Genomic DNA, 27,004 nt, shown 5'->3' with positions numbered 1-27,004 from the left:
CTTTTCTTTACAGTTCGTAAAGTTCATAGGTTTAAGAGAAGCGAAGGTTCCGGGCTGGTTTGTGCTTCAGACTTCCACATTTCCGTTTAGAGTTGGGTGAAGTGGTTAGAACTGAAAGGGAACAGCTGGAGTCAAACAATTTAACTCAAATATCTGGGAACGATTTCGCGCTGAGGAAGACCCTTTGGGACTTGTAGCTCCACTCCGGGGAACAGACTCGCGGGCCTGACAGTTGCCGGAAGTGAGGCTGCGGGGAATGGCCGCCGCTGCGACCATGGCGGCTGCCGCCCGGGAACTGGTGTTGCGGGCTGGGACGTCAGACATGGAGGAGGAAGAGGGCCCGCTGGTGAGAGCGCGGAACTGTTTCTCCTCCGTAGTCCCGGTGCTCCTAGCTTCAGAAAGACCTGAGCTGGGTTTAGGCACAAGGGTGGGAACTTGGCTGCTACCTGTGATATTACCTGTTTGACTCCCCGTACCCTTCCCTGTGATCAGACCCGACCCTGAGCGGGACCCTCGTGGCTGAAACTCATATTCTGGGGCACAATTTCAACTTCGCTCCACATTTTGGGGTAGAGTCAAGAAGTAATATAGTGTAAAGGTTAAGAACATGGACTCTGGAGCCAGACTGCCTGGGTTCCAATTCCATCTCTGCCACTTACACGCTGTGTTCCCTTGGGCAAGTTAACCCGCTTTTCTGTGCCATCATTTCTCAGACCTATAAGATGAGGAAGATAGAACCTACTGTATACATCGTTGTTAGGATTAGATGAATGAGTATGTTTAAGATTGCATCTCGCACGCAGGTAAACACTATGTATTTTGACATTTCTAGAAAGCCTGGGGTTCCCCAGAGGTGTGATAGAACATCCAAGATGGCAGGAGCCTGAGGGTCCTAAATTTAAGTGCAAGTTCAGCTCCATCCTCTGCAATTCCTAGCTTTCCTCATTAGGTCATCTCCACTGTCTTGTCTTTTACTTTTTTTTTTTTTTTCTTGAGACGGCTCTCCCTGTGTTACCCAGGTTGACCTTGAACTCCTGATCTCCTCAGACAGTCTTCCAGTCTCAGCTTCTAAGTAGTTGGGACTACAAGGAGCCCGCCACCATGCTGGGCTACCTCCACTGTCTCATTGGATCGTCTCACTCCTTGTCGTATTCCTTACCCATCAACACAAAATAGGAGAGTGGGTACAATGTGAGACTTAGAATTTTTCAAAGCGGTACCTGTGGCTTCCAGCAAAAGCACCTCCTTCTCACTTGAAGGACTGGGGATATCCAATTACATTTTTTCTTTCTGTCTTTCACTGTATCCTACTCCCATTAACTTATTCCTTTTCAGGCGGGTGGTGCTGGGCTCCAGGAATCACTGCAACTTGGGGAGTTGGATATCACTTCCGATGAGTTCATCCTGGATGAAGTGGATGGTAAGTGATGGCGTGGAGTGGGTGCAGTACCTGTAATCTGAGAGGCATGGGAGCTGGAAGGAATAAGGTAGGGATTGGTGTGCAGATACTCAATGTGGGGAGAGGGAGCTGTGGAGCTGAACCCTTACGATAAACTTCTATTTCCAGTTCACATTCAGGCAAATCTGGAGGATGAGTTAGTAAAGGAAGCTCTTAAAACGGTGAGGATTTCCCCTATACTAATCTGCCCTTCTATCTACTCTCCCCCAAAAGGAAAAACAACAGTTTTTTGCTTTTGTTATATCAGCCTGGTATCTATCTGATCCTTTAGTCCTTCACTGATTCTGTTACAGTGTCCCTTTACTGAGACTTTTTTCTGACCTGTCATCTTTATGTCCTCCCAGGGTGTAGATCTTCGTCACTATTCAAAACAAGTTGAACTGGAGCTACAGCAGATTGAACAGAAATCCATTCGGGATTGTATCCTCCAGCAGAGGGAAGGGGCGGTGCTATTGATATGGGGATTTTGTGGTGTGTGGTACAGATGTCTCAGCTGGGGTCAACATCTATGAGGTTTCTGTCACTTCAGAGAGCAATTGGAGAGGTACTACAAATCTGAGGCTCTCCCATTTTCACCATGAGGCCCCTTGACTTTTTGTGGGTCAGATATTCAAGAGAGTGAGAATATAGCATCTCTGCACAACCAGATCACAGCCTGTGATGCTGTCCTGGAGGTTAGTAATCCTGAACTGTGACCCCTAATAGCTGCTCTGAACCAGATCATGGACTCTGGTGCCATTTTTAGGTCATCAGCCTTAAGATGGGGACAAGTTAGGGTCATTTTCAAGATGACTTCAGGAGCCTTTTTTGTTATTGCTGCCATATTTAATGTTATTTCCTGGTAATCTGGGGTATCTCATCCTCTGCCACCCTCATGGACTGATGAATACTGAGGACTTCACAGAGAGGCTTTGGTGGCCCACTTATCCCGTACAAACCCTATAGCACTCCAGCAACATCTTCTACCTTCCCTACAGCGAATGGAGCAGATGTTGGGAGCTTTTCAGAGTGACCTCAGCTCCATCAGCTCTGAGATCCGGACACTGCAGGAACAGTCAGGAGCCATGAACATTCGACTTCGAAATCGCCAGGCAGTTCGGGGGAAACTTGGGGAGCTTGTTGATGGTCTGGTCGTGCCTTCTGCTCTGGTCACGTGAGTTACCGGTTTGAAGGGTCATGATGTCCATGGCGGGTGAATGGGCTGGGGTGACCTACCTTATTTACCATATGGGTCTACTGGCTCCAGATTAAGTGCTTTTTAGAAATTAGTAGCCAGGTTAACCACCATTTCTTTAGGCATGCATTAGGCATCAAAGATTAAGATTAAGAATGATGTAAGATCAGGTGTATAGTGGGAAGGTCCAGGAATAGAAAACTTTGTACATGTGTCCTGACTATATGGTACAATGCAAGGTGGTAGAGATGATAGGAGCTGGAGGTAAGGAGTGTGGTCTGGGTCTGGTTTAGGGATGTCTGGGTTTCCCTTGTAACTTATCCCACCCCTTCCTGCTACCCAGGGCGATTCTGGAGGCTCCAGTGACAGAGCCCAGGTTCTTGGAGCAGCTACAGGAGCTGGATGCCAAGGCAGCTGCAGTCAGAGAGCAGGAAGCTAGAGGCACAGCAGCCTGCGCGGATGTCAGAGGCGTGCTTGATCGGCTCCGGGTCAAGGTGGGAAGTAGGGATGGATACCCTGGAGGCTACTAGAAGCAGCCCTCCCAAGATCTTCACTATGGATTTCCTTGGCAGAGCTCACTGTAGCCTGTCTCCAAGAACTTCACCCTGCCTTTTCTGGGCAGCCCCATTCTTGCCTCTCTGGGTTTCCTTGAAAATCTTGAGAAATACCAAAGAGATATGCACCACTTTTCTTTTTTTTTTTTTTTTTTTTTTTTTTTTTTTTTTTTTTTTTTTTTTTTTTTTTTTTTTTTGAGACGGAGTCTGGCTCTGTCGCCCAGGCTGGAGTGCAGTGGCTGGATCTCAGCTCACTGCAAGCTCCGCCTCCCGGGTTTGCGCCATTTTCCTGCCTCAGCCTCCCGAGTAGCTGGGACTACAGGCGCCCGCCACCTCGCCCGGCTAGTTTTTTGTATTTTTTTAGTAGAGACGGGGTTTCTCCGTGTTAGCCAGGATGGTCTCGATCTCCTGACCTCGTGATCCGCCCGTCTCAGCCTCCCAAAGTGCTGGGATTACAGGCTTGAGCCACCGCGCCCGGCCAGATATGCACCACTTTTCAACCTATGTTTACCATTTGTTGCTTCCCCCAATTCCTCTCATACAGCAAAAAGGTTGCAGCTTCATGCTCTGTGCTTGGTTCCCCACATCTAGGCAGTGATGAAGATCCGAGAGTTTATCCTCCAGAAGATTTATTCCTTCAGGAAACCAATGACCAACTATCAGATCCCCCAGACGGCCCTGCTGAAGTACAGGTCACAACCCCAAGGAAGTGCATGGGATGGCCTTTGAGCTTTTGAGCAGCCTAATGTGGGCATCTGGTTTCCTGGGAGACAGGTAGACTGACATGTTCCTGACCTCCTAGGTTCTTCTATCAGTTTCTGCTGGGCAATGAACGAGCAACAGCAAAGGAAATCAGGGATGAATACGTGGAGACGCTGAGCAAGATCTACCTGTCTTACTACCGCTCTTACCTGGGGCGGCTCATGAAGGTGCAGGTAAGGTCAGGAGGGAGAGGCATTCCTGGGCACATGGACTGGGAGGAGGGGACATCCCTGGGCAAGGAATATTTTATTGTGTTGTCGGAAGAGACGGTTATCAGTTCTCTTTTCTGTTTTCTTAGTATGAGGAAGTTGCTGAGAAAGATGATCTAATGGGCGTGGAAGATACAGCGAAGAAAGATATCCTAGTCCTGGGGAACCCTCATGCCAGGTCTTGAGAGTGGGAGGACTTTCGGCTGCAGCCACCAAGGCACTGTTCCTTACCTTTTCCTATGGGACTGAAACCTTTTAGAATGTGATGAAAGCTATAGCCTCCCTCCTAAGAAAGATGCACACGTCATTTTGACACAGTTTTGCATATGATTGCAGGAGGTGGGGAGACACCCTGAAGTCCGTTCACAGATGTCATCACGTGGGGCCCTAGTACTGGGAAAGAGGGCTGACTAGGCCATGTCTCGCTGTCTGGGGTCCCTGCAGATAGTGAGTCTTTGGGCCCAGTTATGGTCTCATTGTTTTCCCTGACTCTGACCCATCTTACGATTCTTCTCAAAGCCATCACTCCGCAGCAGGAACACCATTTTCACCCTAGGAACCCGCGGCTCTGTCATCTCCCCCACTGAACTTGAGGCCCCCATCCTGGTGCCTCACACAGCCCAGCGCGGAGAGCAGAGGGTATGAGGAGGAACAAGCTTCAGTCATGAAAGAGACTCTGAGCATGGAGGGAGGGAAGGCCAGACCTCAGGGCAGAGCTTCCCAACCTGCAGGCCCTGTCTCGATCCCCTTAGACTTGGGAGTGGCCTTCTCCAATCACTCCAGCCTGCTGTGATGTGAAAAGAGCTGGGAACCATTGACTTAAGGGCATGCAGAGGGGAGAGACTGGATGAGGGGAATGACGGTCAGAGGCAGGTGTTGAGGTGGATGCAGGAGTAGCAACAGCAGGTGGGTGTAGGCCCTTTTTGTACCCCTATGTTCCCCCACCTTTTCAGTGCCCATTCAGCTTGCTCTTTGACAGCCTAGACCTAGATGGATGCCAAGGGTCTGCCCAGCTCTTATTACCCAGGTTTACTGATTTTGCAGCCATATCCATGGGAAGTCAGTGTTGGGGTCCATCCCTTCTGTGTTTCTTCTTTACTTCTCCTCTCCCAGTATCCATTTGAGGCCCTCTTCCGCAGCCAGCACTACGCCCTCCTAGACAATTCCTGCCGCGAATACCTTTTCATCTGTGAATTTTTTGTTGTGTCTGGCCCGGCTGCACATGACCTGTTCCATGCTGTCATGGGCCGTACACTCAGCATGACCCTGGTAAGATTCCTATTTCCTGTACTATTCAACACCTTTGTCTCCAGTCTTCATCAGCAGCATAGTGGGGTCATGACTCTGGTAGAACTGAAATCAGGATCACCTCATTCTAAAATGTCTAAGCCTTGGCTGGGCACAGTAGCGCACGCCCATAATCCCAGCATTTTGGAAGTCTGAGGCAGTAGGATTGCCTGAGCTCAGGAGTTTGAGACCAGCCTGGCCTGTCTATAAAAAATAAAAAATTAGCCAGCTGTGTGTTGATGTATGCCTGTGGTCCTAGCTACTTGAGATGCTGAGGTGGAAGGATTGCTTGAGCCCAGGAGGTCAAGGCTGCAGTGAGCCATGCACTCCAGAGTGAGACCTGTCTCTTAAAACAAAAAAAAGAAAAGCTGGGCACAGTGGCTCACACTTGTAATCCCAGCACTTTGGGAGGCTGAGGCGGGAGGATCTGTGAGTTCGAGACCAGCCTGACCAACATGGTGAAACCCCATCTCCACTAAAAATACAAAAATTAGTCGGACGTGCGCAGCCTGTAATCCTAGCTAATCAGGAGGCCGAGGCAGGAGAATTGCTTGAACCTAGGAGGAGGAGGTTGCAGTGAGCCAAGACTGCGCCACTGCACTCCAGCCTGGGTGACAGAGCAAGACTCCATCTCAAAAAAAAAAAAGTCTAAGCCTTGTTACTTAGACTTGTCACAGTGTTACTTCCCATGAAATCCTCAGAGTGTAGGGTCCCTGAGACTCCCCCTGCTGCTACCCCACAATCAGGCAATAGCACGTGAAAACTGAGGGTCCTCCAAACCCCTGACCCAAGCTCAGCCTGGAACTCTGCTGTGATAGGCTTGTGATCGTAGATCCTGCTGCAGCCAGGTGCAGTGGTTTACACCTGTAATCCCGGTACTTTGGGAGACCAAGGCAGGAAGATTGCTTGAGGCCAGGAGTTCAAGACCAGCCTGGGCAACATGGCAAGACCTTGTCTTGACAAAAAATTTAAAAATAAGCCAGGCATGGTGGTACACACCCATGGTCCCAGCTACTTGGCAGGCTGAGGTGGGAACATCACTTGAGCCCAGATGTTTGAGGCTGCAGTGAACTGTGATTGTACCATTGCAATCTAGCCTAGGTGACAAAGCAAGAACCTGTCTCTAAAGTCAAAAACGCCGGGCACAGTGGCTCACACCTGTAATCCCAGCACTTTAGGAGGCTGAGGTGGGCGGATCACCTGAGGTCAGGAGTTCGAGACCAGCTTGGCCAACATGGTGAAACCCCATCTTTACTAAAAATACAAAAATTAGTCAGGCGTGGTGGCAGGCGCCTGTAATTCCAGCTACTCAGGAGTCTAAGGCAGGAGAATCGCTTGAACCTGGGAGGCAGGCGGAGGTTGCAGTGAGCTGCGATTGCGCCACTGCATTCCAGCTTAGGCGACAAGGGCGACAAGAGCGAAACTCCATCTCAAAAAAACAGCAACAAAAAAAGCCAAAAACATAGATCCTGGTGGGTAAGGCAGTAGGACCACCCGGGGGCAGTGGACAGGAAAGCAGGGGGCAGTTGCATTTTACATCTCTCCCTTCTGTCCTATCCAGTGCATCATCCCCAAAGAAACACATGCGTTTGTTCATAGTCACTGAGGAAAACAAACTGACATTCTCTTTTAATCCTCTGCTTGTTCCCCAATCACATAGAAACACCTGGAGTCCTATCTCGCTGACTGCTACGATGCCATTGCTGTTTTTCTTTGTATCCACATTGTTCTCCGGTTCCGTAACATTGCAGCAAAGAGGGATGTTCCTGCTCTGGACAGGTCACTGAATTCTGGTCCTTGATGCCCAACAGGCCACAAACTCTTGGTCTTGCATGACTCTGCCCTGACCTTAGACTTCTACTGACCTGGTATCATTAACCTTTATTCCCATTGATTTGCTTCAGAGGCAGTACTGCTGCTTTTTGACTCACCTTTCTCCAACCACTGCCTCCCCATCCCCACAACTAACTGTTGACCATTAAACTGAATGGTGCCCCACTCCCCCCCATCCCTCTCCAACATTCCTTGCCGGCTGACCTCAGATTCTGATTAAGCCCACAGGTACTGGGAACAGGTGCTTGCCTTGCTATGGCCACGGTTTGAGCTGATCCTGGAGATGAATGTCCAGAGCGTCCGAAGCACTGACCCCCAGCGCCTAGGGGGGTTGGATACTCGGCCCCACTATGTGAGGGAGGGCAAGGGTAACAAAGGGTTCTTGAAAGGCAGGGCTCTAAGCATCATTGTGGGGGTTGGCCACGGTCACAGTTGTGTCATGGGCCACGCTATGAGCAGGCATTCTGGGAGGGTGATAAAACTCATGGTGAGTGGTGCACTGTGGGTAGGAGGGACTGGAGGTAGAGTCACATCACATGGTGGCGGGTTGACCAAGGGAGTTGGGAGGTGGTGGTGGTTGGGCCAGGAGGTGGGTGTGATTTTCCTTCCCACTCTGTCCTAGATCACACGCCGCTACGCAGAGTTCTCCTCCGCTCTTGTCAGCATCAACCAGACAATTCCCAATGAACGGACCATGCAGTTGCTGGGACAGCTGCAGGTAAGGGTCAGACAGGAGAGACTTACCAGCAGCAGGGCTGCTGCCAGTGGGTGGAGGCCGAGGAGGAGCCAGAGGGGGGCCTGATGGCCTTGCTTTCTGGTGTCACCTCTTCCTCTCTGCCTTTTCAGGTGGAGGTGGAGAATTTTGTCCTTCGAGTGGCAGCCGAGTTCTCCTCAAGGAAGGAGCAGCTTGTGTTTCTGATCAACAACTATGACATGATGCTGGGTGTGCTGATGGTAATAGGTGCTCCTTCTCCTTGTCTTCCTACCCAGAAAATTTGGTTTCCCCTCTGCTTTGTTAGCTCTGTGAGGGCAGAGATGATGCCTGTCTTGTTCAGCGTTTTACTCTTGGAGTCTGGCACAGTGTCCAGCTTAGTACAATAAGTGTGGAATGAAGGGGACATCCTGAAGTGAAGGACTGCTTTCCCCAAACTTGACATTTCCCTTTGTCTTCCCTTAGGAGCGGGCTGCAGATGACAGCAAAGAGGTTGAGAGCTTCCAGCAGCTGCTCAATGCTCGGACACAGGTAGGGGTGTGGGGAAAAGGGAAGGGACAGCTTTGTGTGCTGTTTTCAGCTCCTGTGTGTTTGTGTGTATGTGTGTGTGTGTAGGGAGTGGCATAATGGACCTCAGGTACATGGAATTACTGTAACTCTTGATCCACAACATACTGTCATTATTGGTCTACTTTATTTTATTTTGTCTTTGGTTTTGCTTTTTTTTTTTTTTTCCTTTTTTGAGGCAGAGTCTCGCTGTGTCACCCAGGCTGGAGTGCAGTGGCATGAACATGGCTTACTGCAGCCTCGACAGCCTGGGCTTAAGCGATCCTCCCACCTTAGCCCCTGGGTAGCTGGGACCACAGGCATGAGCCACCACGCCTAGCTAATTTTCTATTTTTAGAATGAATTTTATTTTTTTCTTTATCCATCCCCTCAAGCACTTATCCTTTGTGTTATAAACAATCCAGTTACACTCTAAGTTATTTTAAAATGTACAATTAAGTTATAATTGACTATAGTCACCCTGTTGTGCTGTCAAATAGTAGGTCTTATTCATTCTTCCTATTTTTGTTTGTACCCATTAATCATCCCCAGCCTTCCACTAGCCTTCCCAGCCTCTGGTAGCCATCCTACTCTCTTTGTACATGAGTACATGAGTTCAATTGTTTTGATTTTTAGATCCCACAAATAAGTGAGAACACATGACATTTGTCTTTCTGTGCCTGGCTTACTTCACTTAATATAATGATCTCCAATTCTATGCATGTTCTCCAATTCTATGCATGTTGTTGCAAATGACTGAGTCTCATTATTTTTTATGGCTGAATAGTGCTCCATTGTGTACATGTCCCACGTTTTCTTTACCCATTCATCTGCTGATGGACACTTAGGTTGCTTCCAAATCTTAGCTATTGTGAACAATACTGCCAACAAACATGGGAGTGCAGATACCTCTTCAATGTATTGATGTCCTTTCTTTTGGGTATATATCAGCAGTGGGATTGCTGGATCGTATGGTAGCTCTACTTTTAGTTTTCTGAGCAACCTTCAAACTGTTCTCCAAAGTGTTTGTACTAATTTACATTCCCACCAACAGTGTATAAGGGTTCCCTTTTCTCCACATCCTTGCCAGCATTGTTATTGCCTGTCTTTCGGATAAAAGCCATTCTGACTAGAGTGAGATGAGATCTCACTGTAGTTTTAATTTGCATTTCTTTGATGATAGTGATGGTGAGCCCCTTTTCATATATGCCTGTTTGCCATTTGTATTCTTTTGAAAAATGTCTATTCAAATCTTTTGCCCATTTTTTAATAGGATTATTAGACTTTGTCATGTAGTGTTGTTTGAGCCCCTTATATATGCTGGTTATGAATCCCTTGGCAGATGGGTAGTTTGCAAATATTCGTTGTCTCTTCACTTTGTTATTTCTTTCGCTGTGTGTGCAGAAGCTTTTTTTTTTTTTTTTTTGACACGGAGTTTAGCTCTTGTTGCCCAGGCTGGAGTGCGATGGTGCGATCTTGGCTCACCGCAACCTCCGCCTCCTAGGTTCAAGCAATTTTCCTGCCTCAACGTCCCAAGTAGCTGGGATTACAGGTATGTGCCACCATGCCTGGCTAATTTTGTATTTTTAGTAGGGATGGGGTTTCACCATGTTGGTCAGGCTGGTCTCAAACTCCTGACCTCAGGTGATCCGCCCACCTCCATCTCCCGAAGTGCTGGGATTACAGTGTGAGCCACCGTGCCCAGCTGTGCAGAAGCTTTTTAATTTGATGTGATCCCATTTGGCCATTTTTGCTTTGGTTGCCTGTGCTTGTGGGGTATGGCTCAAGAAATTTTTGCCCAGACCAATGTCTTGGAGATTTTCCCCAGTGTTTTCTTGTAGTAGTTTCATAGTTTGGTCTTAGATTTAAGTTTTTAATCCATTTGAATTGGTTTTCCTATGTGGCGAGAGATAGGGGTATAGTTTCATTCTTCTGTGTAATGGATAGCCAGTTTTCCCAGCACCATTTATTGAAGAGACTATCTCTTTCTTTTTTTTTCCTCAGACGGAGTCTTGCTCTGTCACCTAGGCTGGAGTGCAGTGGTGCAGTATTGGCTTACTGCAACCTCCGCCTCCTTGGTTCAAGTGATTCTCCTGCCTCAGCCTCCTGAATAGTTGGGATTACAGGTGCCTGCCACCACGCCGGGCTAGTTTTTGTATTTTTAGTAGAGGTGGGGTTTCACCATGTTGGCCAGGCTTGTCTTGAACTCCTGACTTCAAGTGATCCTCCCGCCTCGGCCTCCCAAGTGCTGAGATTACAGGCATGAGCCACCGTGCCTGACCAAGAGACTATCTTTTCCCCAGTGTATGTTCTTGGCACTTTTATCAAAAATGAATTCACTGTAGGTGTGTGCGGGCTAATTTTTTAATTTTGTAAAGACAGTGTCTTGCCATGTTGCCTGGACTGTTCTTGAATTACTGCCCTCAAGTGAAAAATCTAATGATTCTTTTGGTTTTTTTGTTTGTTTGTTTTTTTAGAGACGGAGTCTCGCTCTGTCTCCCACACTGGAGTGCAGCGATACGATCTCGGCTCACTGCAACCTCTGCCTCCCAGGTTAAGTGATTCTCCTGCCTCAGCCTCTTAGTAGCTGGGACTACAGGTGCATGCCACCATGCCCAGCTAATTTTTGTATTTTTAGTAGAGATGGGGTTTCACCATGTTGGCCAGGCTGGTCGTGAACTCCTCACCTCAGGTGATTCACCCGCCTTAGCCTCCCAAAGTGCTGGGATTACAGGCGTGAGCCCCTGCACCCGGCCCGGATTCTGTTTTTAATGACACTGAAAAACAGAATGAATTTTTGTTTTGGCATATATATAGCTCTACTTTTAAAAGCAAGAACACACACACAAAAGGGGGAAAAAAGCAGGAGTACAATAAATGCAACGTTTAGATCAACGAGTACCTGTGCATGAGAGGCACAGGGATAGTTTCAGGAGGATTTCATAGTTTGATGGTGGCTTTTGCCAAGCTGCTACTTCTTGGATTGTGTGGTGTGTTTGTGGGTGTTTATATCATTAAAAAACAAAACAGCCACTGCACTGGGTTGTTTTATTTTTTAATGATATAAACACTGATGAGACAAGGCAAGAAAACAGCAAGGCAAAAAAAAAAAAAAAAAAAAAAAAAAAAAAAAAAAACCAGGCATGGTGGTGTGCACCTGTAATTCTAGCTATATGGGAGACAAAGGCGAGAGGACCACTTGAAATCCAGGAGTTCGAGGTTACAGCAAGCTGTGATCATGCCATTGTAGTCTACCCTTGGCAACAGAGCAAGACCCTGTCTCAAACAGCAAAACAAAAATCCCCAGAATCACAGGATTTTTTTCATGCATAATTTTTCTAATATTGTCATGTTATTGCATATGGCTATAGCTCATTCTTTTTCACTGCCATATATGACTTGTGTGATTAAACATATTCTATAAATGGATTGTTTCCAGTTTCTTGCTTCTGTGAGCATTGTTTTATGAATAATCATGTCTTTTAGCACACATAGATACTGATTATCTTCATCAGAAGTTTCTCTTGGGTATAAACCTAGGACAGTATTTTTGCTGTTTATAAGATAGGCAGTATTAGTCTTTATAAGACAATGATAAATTGTTTTCCTAAGTAGTTCCTTCTTACCAGCAATATGTAAGAATTCCTTCTGAGCCACATTTTCTCCAACATGTGGTATTATCAGATCTTTGCCATCTTTTTCTTTTTTTTTTTTTAAGAGACCAGAGATGCTGCTAAAGATGCTTGGGATCAGAAATGTTTCAGATTTTGAGTTTTTTTGGATTTTGGATTACTTTCATTATTTTTACTGGTTAGCATCTGTAGTCTGAAAATCTGAAATCTGAGATGCTCCAAAGAGCATTACCTTTGAGCGTCATGTTGATACTCAAAAACTTCCAAATTTTAGAGCATTTTGGATTTTAGATTATTGGATTAGGGATACTCAACCTGTATTTCAGTGGGTCTTTATTTGTAATTTCCTGATTACTAATAACATTGAGTATCATTTCAAATGTTTAGTAACTATATGTAGGGGTTCAGTCAGGCTGGTGGGAAAAATATTAGTTATGATAGCCACAAACCCTCTTCGAAGGCCTGAGAGTTTGCATAACTTCAGTAATAGATATGGTTGAAGGCGACCTGATCTTTACCTTTAGTTAAATAAATTAGAGTAATAACAAAGGAATGTGGGGAAGTTAGCTAGCTAGCTTGTTTACTCATGTGGTCTTAAGACTAACCTTTCATGTACCGCAGGTGCCTAACTGCTTTCTACTCAGGAAGTCCACAGTGTCAGTTACCCTGTAGTGGTGTTGACTCAAGTCTTTGTCAATTAATCTTTACTGAATAAATGAGAGTCTCACTAGCTGGTCAGGGCCGCCATCGCAACTGTTTACAGTACTCTACAGGGAGTTTGTAAGCAGCCTGGACACACTCAGCTGGACTGGCAAAGCAGAATATCTGTGTCAGTGTACTTCATTCATCCGTCGCCGGGTCAGGGGTCTGCAAGGGACAGACTCCCCGCAGCTGGTGCTCTGTGTGAGGAGCATCACCACAACTATACCATTTTTTTTTTTTTCTGTAGAATGGCTGTCATAGCATTTGACCTTTTAAAAATCGGGTTGTGGCTGGGCATGGTGGCTCACACCTGTAATCCCAGCACTTTGGGAGGCTGAGGCGGATGGATCAGTTGAGGCCAGTAATTCAAGACCAGCCTGGCCAACATGGCAGAACCCTGTCTCTACTAGAAGTACAAAAATTAACCAGGCATGGTGGCACATGCCTGTAGTCCCAGCTCCTCAAGGGCGCTGAACCTGGGAGGTGAAGGTTGCAGTGAGTCAAGATTATGCCACTGTACTCCAGCCTCAGTTACAGAGCATGACTCTCTCAAAAAATAAAGAAAAAAATAAGTCTGCTGATATTTTTTGATTTATAAGAGTTCTTTGTATCATCTACATACTAATCTTGTTGATTATATATAGGTTACAGATTATCTTTTAGTATGTATCTTTTTACCTTTTTTTTTTTTTTTTTTTTTTTGGTGAGATGAGGGTCTTTCTATGTTGCCCAGGCACCTGGGCTCAAGAGATCCTTGCACCTCTTTTTTTTTTTTTTTTTTTTTTTTGTTTAGACGGAGTTTCACTCTTGTTGCCCAGGCTGGAGGGCAATGGCATGATCTCAGCTCACTGCAACCTCCGCCTCCCAGCTTCAAGCAATTATCCTGTCTCAGCCTCCTGAGTAGCTGGGATTACAGGTGTGTGCTACCATGCCCGGCTAATTTTTGTATATTTAGTAGAGATGGGGTTTTGCCATGTTGGCCAGGCCGGTCTTGAATTCCCGACCTCAGGTGATCCATCCACTTCAGCCTCCCAAAGTGCTGGGATTACAGGCATGAGCCACCGCGTCCAACCTTTGTTTTTTTAATGTTGCTTTTTGATGAAATAAATTTAGAATTTTAATGTGATTGAATTTATCTGTCTTTCATTTTTATGTCTTTGTTTTTAGTAACAGTCTTGCTCTGTCACCCAAGCTGGAATGCAGTAGTGTGATCATGTCTCACTGTAGCCTCAACCAGCTGGGCTCAGGCAACCCTCCTGCCTCAGCCTCCCAAGTAAGTGGGTCTATAGGTGTGTGCCACACGCCCAGCTAATTTTTGTTGTTGTTGTTGTTTTGTAGAGACAGAGTCTCACTATGTTGCCCAGACTGGTCTCAAACTCCTGGCCTCAAGTGATCTTCCCGCATCAGCCTCCCAAAGTGCTGGGCTTACAGCCACTATCCATCTCACCTGTGGCTCATGCCTGTAATCCCAGCACTTTGGGAGGCCGAGTGGGGGTGGATTACAAGGTCAAGGGATGGAGACCATCCTGGCCAACATGGTGAAACCCCGTCTCGAGTAAAAACACAAAAAAATTAGTTGGGCATGGTGGTGCGCACCTGTAGTCCCAGCTACTCATGAGGCTGAGGCAGGAGAATCACTTGAACCAGGGAGGTGGAGGTTGCAGTGAGCCAAGACTGTGCCACTGCTCTCCAGACTGGTGACAGAGTGAGACTCCGTCTCAAAAAAAAAAAAAAAAAAAAAAAGACATTCCTTATTACTCCAAGGCCAGAAAAATATTATACTACATTTTCTTCTTAATATTGTAGAATTTTGGTTGGGTGCAGTGGCTGAAGACTGTAATCCCAGCACTTTGGGAGGCCAAGGCAGGAAGACTGCTTGAAGCCAGGAGTTTGAGACCAGCCTAGACAGTATAGTGAGACCTCATCTCTACAAAAAATTAAAAAAAAAAAAAAATAGCCAAGCATAGTGGCACACACCTGTAGTCTGTGCTATTCAGGTAGCTGAGGTGGGAGGATCACTTGAGCCTGGGAGGTCGAGGCTGCAGTGAGCCCTGTTTGCGCTGCTGCACTCCAGCCTGGGCAACAGAGCGAGACCTTGTCTCAAAAAAATATAATAATAAAATTAGAGAATAAGCAAATATATAGAGAGAATTTTGTTGTTACCTTTAAGTCTGAAATTTACTTGGAATTAATTTTTGTGTATGATGTGAGGTAGGGATCTATTTCATTTTTTTATGTGGATGGTTGGCCCAGAACCATTTATAGAAAATCTTTTCTTTTTCTTCCTTTTTTTTTTTTTTTTTTTTTTTTTTGAGACAGAGTCTCACTCTGTCACCCAGGCTGGAGTGCAGGGCCACAGTCTCAGCTCACTGAAACCTCTGTCTCCTGGGTTCAAGTGATTCTCCTGCCTCAGCCTCCTGAGTAGCTAGGATTACAGACATGTGCCACCACACCCAGCTAATTTTTGTATTTTTAGTAGAGACGGGGTTTCACCATGTTGGCCGGGCTGGTCTCGACAAGTTTTCACATTTTAAAAAGTCTTTAATGATTTTGATTAGAATTACATTGTTTATAGATTAATTTGGAAGAATTGATACTTTGTGATTTTTTTTTTTTTTTTTTTTTTTTTGAGACAGGTTGGAGTGCAGTGGCACAATCATAGCTCACTGCAGCCTTGAACTCCTGGGCTCAAGAGCTCCTCCTATCTCAGCCTACTGAGTAGTTAGGACTAGAGGCACACAGCACCACACTTGCCTTTTTTAAAAAAATTTTTAAATTAAAAAAAATTTTTTTTAAATTTTTCTGTGAGAATACAAAATTTAAAAATTTAATTTTTTATAGTGTCTCACTATGCTGGGATTACAGACCTGAGCCACTTTACCTGGCCTCCTTCTCCAATTTTTAAGATAATCTTTTAATGCCTTTTGATAACCTTTTTAAATTTTCAGCACAAAGACACTGTAAGTCATTTGCCATATTTTTAGTTGGGCATAATATGTATGTTTAGTCCTACTAGGAATAAATATTTTCTAATCTTTTGTCTTTAATGTCTTATGTTTTTGATTTCTTATTCTATTGGCTAACACTCCCAGGATGATGTTTAGAAGCTGAATAGAAAGGTGATAGTGAGAACCCTTTTCCTATTCCTGATTTTGAAAGAATTGTTGCTAGCGCCGTGGCTCATGCCTGTAATCCCAGCACTTTGGGAGGCTGAGATAGGAGAATCTCTTGAGCCCAGAAGTTTGAGGGGATCAGCCTGGGCAACATAGTGAGACCCCATTTCTTTTTTTTTTTTTTTTTTTTTGAGACAGAGTCTCACTCTGTTTCCCAGGCTGGAGTGGTGCAGTGGCGCGATCTCAGCTCACTGCAAGCTCTGCCTCCTGGGTTCATGCCATTCTCCTGCCTCAGCCTCCTGAGTAGCTGGGACTACAGGTGCCCATCACCATGCCTGGCTAATTTTTTGTATTTTTAGTAGAAACAGGGTTTCACCATGTTAGCCAGTATGGTCTCGATCTCCTGACCTCGTGATCCACCCGCCTCTGCCTCCCAAAGTGCTGGGATTACAGGTGTGAGCCACCATGCCCGGCTGAGATCCCATTTCTTTTTTTTTTTTTTTTTTTTTTTTTTTTTTGAGACGAAGTCTTGCTCTGTCGCCCAGGCTGGAGTGCAGTGGCCGGATCTCAGCTCACTGCAAGCTCCGCCTCCCGGGTTTACGCCATTCTCCTGCCTCAGCCTCCCGAGTAGCTGGGACTACAGGCGCCCGCCACCTCGCCCAGCTAGTTTTTTGTATTTTTAGTAGAGACGGGGTTTCACCATGTTAGCCAGGATGGTCTCGATCTCCTGACCTTGTGATCCGCCCGTCTCGGCCTCCCAAAGTGCTGGGATTACAGGCTTGAGCCACCGCGCCCGGCGAGATCCCATTTCTTTAAAAAAAAAAAAAAAAAAAAAATAGCCAGGCATAGTGGCATGCACCTGTAGTTCTAGCTGCTTGGGAGGCTGAGGCGGGATAATTGCAGGAGATTAAGGCACCACAAAGATGCACTTAAACCAGTTGTTTCTGCTGAGAGCAGCTGGGATTTGTCACTAGATTTGCCAGGTATAGAGAGAGACTGGCCAGCTGCCATCAATGCTTTTAGTCCTTTTTTGGTTGGCTGCTGCTTGATACTATGTAGGAAAGATTGTTAAAGCCCAGTGCACTGTTTCCCTCTGGTCACACCTCTGCTATCAATGTGTTGTCTTTTGTGTAATAGAAAGCTTAAAGTTCATCCAAGTCGAGACCAGTACTCCCATAGGAATATAATGCATGCCACAAATGTGAGCCACGTAAATAATTTTAAATTTTCTAGAAGCTACGTAAATAATTTTAAATTTTCTAGAAGCTACATTAAAAAGTAAGGAGAAACAAATATGAGCCACTTAAATAATTTTAACTTTTCTAGAAGCTACATTAGAAAGGAAGAAACAGATGAAATAATTTTTTAAAACACTACATCCAAAATACTATTATTTCAACATATAATCAATAAAAAATAGTACTGAGGCCAGCACGGTGGCTCACACCTGTAATCCCAGCACAGGCCAAGGCAGGGAGGATCGCTTGAGCCCAGGAGTTTGAGACCAGCCTGGACAACATGGTGAAACCCCATCTCTACAAAAAATACAAAAAAAATTAGTGGGGCTTGTTGGCACATGCCTGTTAGTCCCAGCTACTCAGGAGGCTGAGGTGGGATAATCACTGAACCAGGAAAGTCGAGGTTGTAGTGAGCTGTGATTGTGCCACTGCACTCCAGCCTGGGTGACAAAGCAAGACCCTGTTTCAAAAAAAAAAAAAAAAAAAAGATATACTTAAAATTTTTTCCCATATGAAGTCTTCAAAATCAGGTGTATATATCATGCTTACAACACATGTAATTTATGGCTACTGCATAGCAGGGGTTATCACTGTTAGTTCAACTTTTCTTCGGCAGTCCACTCCCTGTGCCCCACACTACACTGCTGCACTGTTGTTGTATATGTGTGTGTGAGATTGCATTTAGACAACTGTAATAGGTTGAATTTGGTTATTTAATCTCTGTCCAAAATCACATCACAATGATGCCTTGATTATAGAAAGATCCTTCCTTGCAGCATATCTCCCTAGTCTCACATTAGTTATCTGACACCATCAGTGTATATAAGTGAATATTTTGAGGGAAGAATAGAAAAGATGCAATTATATATATATATATATATATATTTTTTTTTTTTTTTTTTTTTTTTGAGACAAGTTGCTGCTCTGTCGCCCAGGCTGGAGTGCAGTGACATGATCTCGGCTCACTGCAACCTCCGCCTCCCGGTTCAAGTGATTCTCCTGCCTCAGCCTCCCTAAGTAGCTGGGATTACAGTCATGCACTACCACACCTGGCTAATTTTTGTATTAATAATTTATTTTTAAATGGAATAATAATTTCACTTTCTTCTTACCAGATCTTATTGTCTGGGTTGTTTTTATGGGTTTTTTTTGTTTGAATCTCCCTTTTACATTAAACAAAAATTAACGTTTTATTATGGGAAATTTTTTTTTTTTTTGAGACGGAGTCTCGCTCTGTCGCCCAGGCTGTCTCAGCTCACTGCAAGCTCCGCCTCCCGGGCTTACGCCATTCTCCTGCCTCAGCCTCCCGAGTAGCTGGGACTACAGGTGCCTGCCACCTCACCCGGCTAGTTTTTTGTATTTTTTTTAGTAGAGACGGGGTTTCACCGTGTTAGCCAGGATGGTCTCGATCTCCTGACCTTGTGATCTGCCCGTCTTGGCCTCCCAAAGTCCTGGGATTACAGGCTTGAGCCACTGTGCCCGGCTATGGGAAATTTCAATATGCTATTAGAAAAGCATAGTGAACCCCCCGGCACCATCAGTGATATTCTGTGTATAACAATTCATGGACAGTTTTGTTTCATCTATACCAACACCTATTGCTTATCCTCCTTCTGTGTCCCCCGGTTACTTTGGATTAAATCTTATACATTATTATCACTTCATCTGTATCAGAATGTTTTTCTTTTTTATTAAGAAAATTAGTTTTGAGATAGGGCCTTGCTATAGTGCCCAGGCTGGAGTGCAGTGGCATGATATAGCTCCCTGTAGCCTCGAACTCCTGGGCTCAAGTGATCCTCCCACCTCAGCCTCCTAAGTAACTGGGACTACAGGTGTGTGCCACCACACCTGGTAACAGAATGGTTTTAAAAACTACATTATCACACTTAAAAATATTATCTTATTTAAAATAACTACTATTCAGATTTCCCCAGTTATTTCATAAATGATTTTTTTTTTTTTTTTTTTTTTTTTGAGACAGAGTTGCACTCTTGTTGCCCCCAGGTTGGAGTGCAATGGCCCGATCTCAGCACACTGCAACATCTGCCTGCCTCCTGGGTTCAAGCAATTCTTCTGCCTCAGTCTCCCAAGTAGCTGGGATTATAGGCACCCATCACCACGCCCTTTTTTGTATTTTTAGTAGAGACAGGATTTCACCATGTTGGCCAGGCTGGTCTCAAACTCCTGACCTCAGGTGATCTACTCACCTCGGCCTCCCAAAATGCTGGGATTACAGGCATGAGCCACTGCGCCCGGCCTTCATAAATGATTTTTTTTTTTTTTTTTTTTTTTTTTTTTTTTTTTTTGAGACGGAGTCTCGCTCTGTCGCCCAGGCTGGAGTGCAGTGGCCGGATCTCAGCTCACTGCAAGCTCCGCCTCCCGGGTTTACGCCATTCTCCTGCCTCAGCCTCCCGAGTAGCTGGGACTACAGGCGCCCGCCACTCGCCCGGCTAGTTTTTTTTGTATTTTTAGTAGAGACGGGGTTTCACCATGTTAGCCAGGATGGTCTCGATCTCCTGACCTTGTGATCCGCCCGTCTCGGCCTCCCAAAATGCTGGGATTACAGGCATGAGCCACTGCGCCCGGCCTTCATAAATGATTTTTATGGTTCAAATCAGGATCCATATAAAGTCCATATATGTGTCTTTTTTTAATCTATAGATTTCCCTTCCATCTTAACCTCCTCTCTTCTGCAATTTATTTGTGGAAGAAACTGAGTTACTGAGTCATTTGTCATCTAGAATGATGTACAGTTTAGATTTTGCTGACTGCATTCCATGGTGTGGCCAAACTGTTCCTCTGTCTGGTGTGTTTCTCATAAATGTGTAATTAGATGGAAAGGTTTGATCAGATTTATTTTTTTTCTACAGGGATATTTGAGAGGTAGTGGTATGCATTTCCATCAGGAAGCGCATAATGTCTTCTTGGCTCTCTTTGTGATGTTAGTAGCCATCAATTTCAGTGCCTAGATACATTAATTAGATTTCTGTATCTCCTACTATTTCAGAATTTTCTATCTTCTGTCTGTGCTACATTTTGAGTCCTTTCTTCAGTTATAAATTCTAGTTCATTGTATAATTCTTGTTAATCTGTTGACTTTCTAAAAATTTCCTTTTTTCAAGTCTGTTCATTCCTAATAGTTCTTACTAATTGGTCATTTTTACATCCTTAACTTTTTCTTTTTTTTTTTTTTTTTTTTTTTTTTTTGAGACAGAGTCTTGCTCTTTCATCCAGGCTGGAGTGCAGTGGCGCGATCTCAGCTTACTGCAACCTCCGCCTCCTGAGTTCAAGCGGTTCTCCTGCCTCAGTCTCCCGAGTAGCTGGGATTATAGGCACCCACCACCATGCCCAGCTAATTTTTGTATTTTTAGTAGAGACGGGGTTTCATCATGTTGGCCAGGCTAGTCTTGAACTCCTGACCTCAGGTGATCTGCCCGCCTCAGCCTCCCAAAGTGCTGGGATTACAGGTGTGAGCCACCGTGCCTGGCCTATCCTTAACTTCTGACATTGCAAACAGTGCAACTGCTATCTGTATCTGATAGTTCTAAGGTCAGCAGCTATTGCTTATTGTGTCTGCTGACTCTCTTGGTAGCTGCCCTTCTTTTGTGTCTAGTTATCTTTGAGTTCATTGTTTGATCTTAACCAGGGGAATTGTATGGGCCAAAATTAGCATTGAGGATATTTTTCTCCATAGAGAATTTTCCTTAACTTCTGCAGCAGCTGAAAGATGCCATTCACACGGATCTACATTAGTCATGATGCCAGAATTGGGCAAATCTGCTGACACCAGGACACCTGTGTATATGTGTTTGTCTTTCCAGGAATTCATTGAAGAGTTGCTGTCTCCCCCTTTTGGGGGTTTAGTGGCATTTGTGAAGGAGGCTGAGGCTTTGATTGAGCGTGGACAGGCTGAGCGACTTCGAGGGGAAGAAGGTATGAGGAAAATGCGGTAATGATGGGATCAGTGGTAAGGGAAGTGGAAAAGAAAAATGAAAGGATGCAGATTACATGGTGGGGGAATAGAGTATGAAAGACTGGATTGAGAGAATACCAGAAAAGAGGGTTTGATGGTAAGGATGGCTATACCTTGGGGAGAACTTAGTGGAGTTGAAGATCAGCCAGATCCGTCTCTGACACTCTCTTTCCTCCTGCTGTTAGCCCGGGTAACTCAGCTGATCCGTGGCTTTGGTAGTTCCTGGAAATCCTCAGTGGAATCTCTGAGTCAGGATGTAATGCGGAGTTTCACCAACTTCAGAAATGGCACCAGTATCATTCAGGTGACCTGCAAGTCCCAGCCCCCACTCAGATACCCCATCATTTATTATTTTCTCCCATCATTTTGCTGGGCTCAGCATCATCTAAGTTACCCCATCATTTATTATTTTCTCCCATCATTTTGCTGGGCTCAGCATCATCTAAGTTACCCCATCATTTATTATTTTCTCCCATCATTTTGCTGGGCTCAGCATCATCTAAGTTACCCTTGGTCTTCAGTTACTAGCTGTGCCCAAAGTGCTGGATGAGCCCTAACCTGATTCTTTTTTTTTTTTTTTGAGAGAGAGTCTAGCTATGTTGTCCAGGCTGGAGTGCAGTGGCACGATCTGGGCTCACCTCCACCTCCACCTCCACCTCCCAGGTTCAAGTGATTTTCCTGCCTCAGCCTCCCAATTAGCTGGGATTACAGGCACCTGCCACCACACCCAGCTAATTTTTGTATTTTTTAGTAGAGATGGGGTTTCACTGTGTTGGCCAGGCTGGTCTTGAATTCCTGACCTCGTGATCTGCCCGCCATGGCCTCCCACAGTGCTGGGATTACAAGTGTGAGCCACTGCGCCTGGCTGCCTAACCTGATTCTTAATCATCACTATTAGCACCACTTTACAGTTTGATCCCTCAATGACTTTCTTTGACCAGGGAGCGCTGACCCAGCTGATCCAGGTCTATCATCGCTTCCACCGGGTGCTGTCCCAGCCGCAGCTCCGAGCCCTGCCTGCCCGGGCTGAGCTCATCAACATTCACCACCTTATGGTGGAGCTCAAGAAGCATAAGCCCAACTTCTGATGTGCCGGAAACCACCCTGAGATCTGCCAGTCATCTCCATGGACTTCTGCACCCCATTCCATACCCTTCTTCACCTGGGGGTCCCCTTTCCAGTTTTTCCCTTGCCTCCCAGGCCCTTAATATGGCTTACCTGCCTTCCCTCCCAGCACCTTGCCCAACAGGATAAGCTGGATCTCCTTGGCCGTCTAAATTTCCCAGTGTCTTCAGGTTTCCCAAGACCACTTCCCTGTGGGCTTCCAAAATGGCCTTTATCATTTCTCCAGTCTGTCACCCTCCTTTCCTGCTCCCATACACCCAAGGCTTGTTTCTTCCCCTGTAAAAACCGTCACTGCGTCAATCTCTGGTTCACTCAACTAGTCACCATGTCTTGAGGCATGAAGCCTCAGCTCTTGGAATTGCTGGCAAGGGGTGACTGCCTCTGTCATTGTGTTTTTCAAAGTGATTTCTGTAGTTTTTTGACCTGAGATCTGAGCAATTTGAACACTAACCCCTCCCCTCCTGGCTCAAGAATTAATCCCAAGTCAGTATGCAGAAAATAAATATTTAATATGACATGACACTTCTCCCATTTCCTTTCTCCTTCCTCCTGAAGGCCTTAAGGTGGCCCCATCTCTAGAGTGACCTTTCCTTTCTGACTGCTTCCTGGGCTTATATCCCTTATGGCGGGTGTAACCTCTAACCTCTAGCTACTTCCAGGCCAGAGGAGGAAGGTGGCCCCTGGCTAAAGTAGATGCTGCAAGGGCTGAGAACCAGGCCGCGCAGCCCCAGACACTATCTCGAGGGCTCCCTTGGGACAAGCCCAAGCTGACTCTGGAATCCCTCCTCTGTAGCAGCTCCGTAGCTCCTCTGGTTGTGGCTGTCACAGTCCCTTGCCTCCTGGGCTGCAGCAGCCAACCCACACACACACCGCTGGGGCAGGGGTAGACGAGGCAAAATTCATCCATGTCATCTATTTGTTTGCCTTGGAGCCTTCCTGCTGCCCATGCCTATACGCTTCGTTTGACCTTAGGCTCTAGACTGGAGAGACACAGGGACCCCTTTAAGGCCTAAGAGGAAAGGTGCAGTTGAGGAAAAATGGTAATTTGGGGATGTTTCCTGTCTCCTCCACCCCCACGGCCTAAACATTCCCTTCCCAGGTCCCTGGAGAGTGGTGGAAAGAAAGCGGATTCTACTCCCCGCCTTAGGCCCTCCGGATGCGGTTCTAGACCGCCGGCGACGGGAGGCGTCTTGAGTGAGTCTGACTGCCGAGCACACCCGCCGCGGAGCGGAGGCTGCTGCGTGCTGAGGCTGAGAGCGGGTACGGCTCCGGGCTCTCCTAATTGGCGGACGCGGGAGGCGGCGTGGTAAGGCAGAAAGGAGCGGGATCTCAGCTCTCGCCTTTTCAGGGTTCCGCCCCATATCTGAGAGCCGCTCTCTGATTGGCTTGGGAAGCCGTATCTCAGCGCTTTGGCCTAACGACTTTGAAAGTGTTTGCGCCTGAGACCGAAGTGCAGAGGAGGGCGAGCACAGGCGGAGAGGATTGGAGAATCAGCGATTCCTGATTGGCCAGGCGTGTCTTGAGGGCGGGGCCAGAACTGCGTCCTTAAGTGACCTCGCACTTGCCCCGCTCACCCGCTCCGCGTTATTCAGGGTTTACACCGCCTGACTCACTGCGCTATGCGTTCCCTCACACCTGCTGGATGCCAGGCGGCGGTGTGCCAGGCTCTGAGGGGCCGCGAGCTCACCCCAGACGGCAGCCCCGGGAATCCTCTGCTCCTCCACTTTCCCTTCCCGCTGCTGCTTTCTTGGCCACCCACTCCCAGGTGTCACTCTTGGGGCATCCAGATGTTCTGGCATTTGACCTGACTCCAGCCTAAGCGCGAGGACGGGAGAAAGGCCAAGGGTATGAGATTTGGGACAGGAGAGGCATTTAGCTACTCTGACAAAGAGCGTGGGTTCCCAAAGAAAGGGTCCCCAGATACCCCTCAGGGGAGACTGTCGAGACAGACGGCTTTAGTCAACTAATGCTCGCATGCGGGGAGGGCTGTGCAGGCAGCCACCACGGTTCTTCACAGCCTTCATTCTTTCCTTCCCCTGTCCGTCGCAGAACCCAAATCCTCAGAGCTGACCGAAAAGCGCGTGTTGTTGAAGTCGCTGAGGGGCAGACGCGCGGAATGTGAGCCGTGGGGCAAAGGGACAGCTCCGGAGGCTCGAGATTCCGGAACCCGGTGGGCATTCAAGTGATACTGAAGCACGCAGTTTTCAGGGACATTAAGCGCGCCCCGGGGGTCCACTGGAACCTTCTGACCCAACGGTCTCTCTGGACAGGGTGATCCAGAACAGACGATGAAGAGACAGACTAGCGTGAAAGGGAGCAGCGATGCCTACACTGACCTCCGGAGGGCAGCATGATCAAGGGAAGGAGCTGTTCACGCTCCGCTCAAACCCCCGCGCAGCCTCTGCGGCTTACTCCCGCTTCCCAAGGCTGCGAGGTTCCACCCCCACCACCGCCGGCCCCCGCCGCCCTCTTCGCGCTGAAGCTGCGGAGGGTCTGTTTCTTCAGCCCAGAATCCTCTGCTCTGTGGTTTAAGATTCCCAGGCTTAAACTCGTAACTCCTCAAACTTCTCCCACACTTGTTTTGCTGATGACGGACACAGGGGCCTCACAGACTCAGAAGCATCTGGAATCATTCCGAAGGACATAACTGTGTCATTATCCTCTTTCCCCCGCTAATCTCTGAGAACAGTGTCTGTATATGGCACAGGGGTTCCTAGTGTTATATAGAAGGACTTGGAGATGTACTCATGGGCTGTAACAGCCCCCAGTGCTATTCAGGGATCTCTGTCCTTTAAAGAGATATCATTTCCCTTTATTTCTCTACCTTTGTGCCCTCACTTCGCCCTGAATTGTTTCCTTAAACTGGGCTTTCTGGGAAACGTTTACTTCGTGTTCAACAGCAAAGTCTTATGTTCAACAGCATAAGGCGAGGGCGGCCGGGGACAGTGGGGCGGGAGTTTGTTTGCTTTGGCATTAATTTCAGAGCTGCTGAACGTGGACAAAAGAGAGAAGGAACATTCTCCTTTCTTCCATTCCTGTAAATATGGGCCCACCTACCCTCCACTTAAGAAGGGTGGCTTTTCTGATTTTAAGATATCAGGCAGCCGGGCGAGGTGGCTGACACCTGGGATCCCAGAACTTTGGGAGGCCGAGGCAGGAAGATCCCTTGAGGCCAGGAGTTCGAGACCAGCCTGGCCAACATTGCAAAAACCCATCTCTACTAAGAATACAAAAATTAGCTGGGCGTGGTGGTGCTTGCCTATAATCCCAGCTACTAGGGTGGCTGAGTCAGGAGAATCGCTTGAACCTGGGAGGTGGAGATTGTAATGAGCCGAGATGGCCACTGCACTCCAGCCTGGGTGACAGTGAGACTCTGTCTCAAAAAAATAAATAAAAAAAAAATAAATAAAATAATAAAAATATATAAATTGACTGAGCTTTAAAATAAAGTAGTCAGAGGCCCAGGGTGGTGGCTCATGCCTGTAATCCCTTTGGAAGGCAGAGGCCAGAGGATCTTGAGTGCAGGAGTTTGAGACTAGCCTGGGCAACATAGGGAGACCCCATCTCTACAAAAAAAAAAAAAAAAAAAAAAAAAGCTAAGCATGGTGGCCCATGCCTGTGGTCCCAACTACTTGTGAGGCTGGGCAGGAGGATTGCTTGAGAACAGGAGTTAGAGATTGCAGTGAGCTATGATTGCACTACTGCACTCCATCCTGGGTGACAGAGTGAGACCCTATCTCTTTTAAAAAAAAATTTAAAAAGTAGATTTAGTGTGAAGATTCAAGAAAAGAAAGAGAAAGCAAGCAAAACTTTAAGGAGAGGAGAATCGAAATTGGCTGTCTTCATCCTGGACATAATGGACACACCAATTCATGTTACATACTAGAGTTAACTAAGTGTTTTCAGAAGCAGTTGCCATTAAACCAACATAGTTATTGAAGCTCTGCTCTGTGTTCTGTGATAGGCACTGTGGATTCAGCAGAGACTAAATCAAAGTCCTTGATCTCAGAGGACATATTTCATCTAATTGAATTCACATATCAGCCTTATGAGGAGGTGTTCTTCCTGTTTCAGGTAATGAGCTTGAATTTCAAATAATGAGCTCAAAACCATATAGGCACTCAGTGGCTGAAACTTCTGTGCCCACATTCAGCTTTTGTTCTATGACTCCAGGCTGGGAGTCATGGAGCTGAGGAGGCAGCCGGTTGTAGAGAAGCAACAGATTAATAAGTAATAGTAAATTATTGAAAGGATATTTACAGAACTGAAGGAAAAGCTGAACAGGTGGTCTTTGGAAAGGACAGAAGCCAGGATAGTTCCAGCGTCCAGGCAGCAGACACCAATAGTCAATGCTTCTACTTTGGGTCAAGAGAGAGAACTCCAATAGGCTTAGGGTGGGTCAGGTGCTCACACTCCTCTAAGGAAGGGGAGGGTCCCTTGAAGAATAGTACCATAGACTACCCAATGTTGGAGGATAATGGCCCCAATGCAAAAATGGGATCCTGCTACCAGACGAATGGGATACAGATGCCAGGTAGCAAAATCCAACAAATGTACACGTGCCAAAATCCCAACTCCATCACTAAGAGCCACGCAATCCTCTGAATATCAATTAGATTAATTGACACTCTTTTTCCTCTTGCTACTGTGGTACATGCAGTAGTTACCTTTATTCTTCACTTTGT

General features: G+C 46.4%; 3 protein-coding genes across 10 annotated transcripts in view; 1 reads left to right on the top strand and 2 right to left on the bottom strand.

Annotated features, from left to right (window-relative positions):
* Positions 1 to 27,004, bottom strand: part of RPS18 (ribosomal protein S18) — a 111,627-nt gene that overhangs the window by 4,560 nt on the left and 80,063 nt on the right. The window contains exon 1 of one of the 5 annotated variants that reach the window (XM_050787868.1): positions 7,446 to 7,450. The exons of the other annotated variants lie outside the window; for them this stretch is intronic. The gene's annotated coding sequence lies outside the window, so the exon portion shown is untranslated. Of the gene's footprint in view, positions 1 to 7,445; positions 7,451 to 27,004 lie in introns of those variants that run through there. 5 annotated transcript variants of the gene reach the window in all.
* PFDN6 (prefoldin subunit 6) overlaps positions 1 to 27,004 on the bottom strand; it is a 50,128-nt gene that overhangs the window by 18,105 nt on the left and 5,019 nt on the right. The gene's annotated exons all lie outside the window — the stretch shown is intronic.
* On the top strand, positions 10 to 22,839 carry VPS52 (VPS52 subunit of GARP complex). Of its 4 annotated transcripts, XM_050787613.1 has the most exons (20): positions 10 to 346; positions 1,336 to 1,420; positions 1,568 to 1,620; positions 1,804 to 1,879; positions 2,066 to 2,133; positions 2,437 to 2,612; positions 2,977 to 3,127; positions 3,779 to 3,879; positions 3,990 to 4,122; positions 4,248 to 4,305; positions 4,664 to 4,797; positions 5,272 to 5,427; positions 7,106 to 7,224; positions 7,507 to 7,630; positions 7,901 to 7,996; positions 8,125 to 8,232; positions 8,456 to 8,521; positions 21,043 to 21,154; positions 21,380 to 21,498; positions 22,136 to 22,839. In XM_050787613.1, the coding sequence occupies exons 1-20, from the start codon at positions 257 to 259 to the stop codon at positions 22,280 to 22,282; spliced, it is 2,172 nt and encodes a 723-aa protein (XP_050643570.1). In that variant the 5' UTR covers positions 10 to 256; the 3' UTR covers positions 22,283 to 22,839. The 4 variants fall into 4 exon arrangements, with proteins under 4 accessions (XP_050643570.1, XP_050643571.1, XP_050643573.1 ...); XM_050787614.1 differs by lacking the exons at positions 21,043 to 21,154; positions 21,380 to 21,498; positions 22,136 to 22,839 and adding an exon at positions 14,038 to 14,284; XM_050787616.1 differs by lacking the exons at positions 10 to 346; positions 1,568 to 1,620 and having other exon boundaries at positions 1,403 to 1,420.

The sequence above is a fragment of the Macaca thibetana genome, chromosome 4 (assembly GCF_024542745.1).
Source record: "Macaca thibetana thibetana isolate TM-01 chromosome 4, ASM2454274v1, whole genome shotgun sequence".
NCBI classification, from domain to species: Eukaryota; Metazoa; Chordata; class Mammalia; order Primates; family Cercopithecidae; genus Macaca; species Macaca thibetana.
This window is presented reverse-complemented; position numbering and strand designations above follow the sequence as displayed.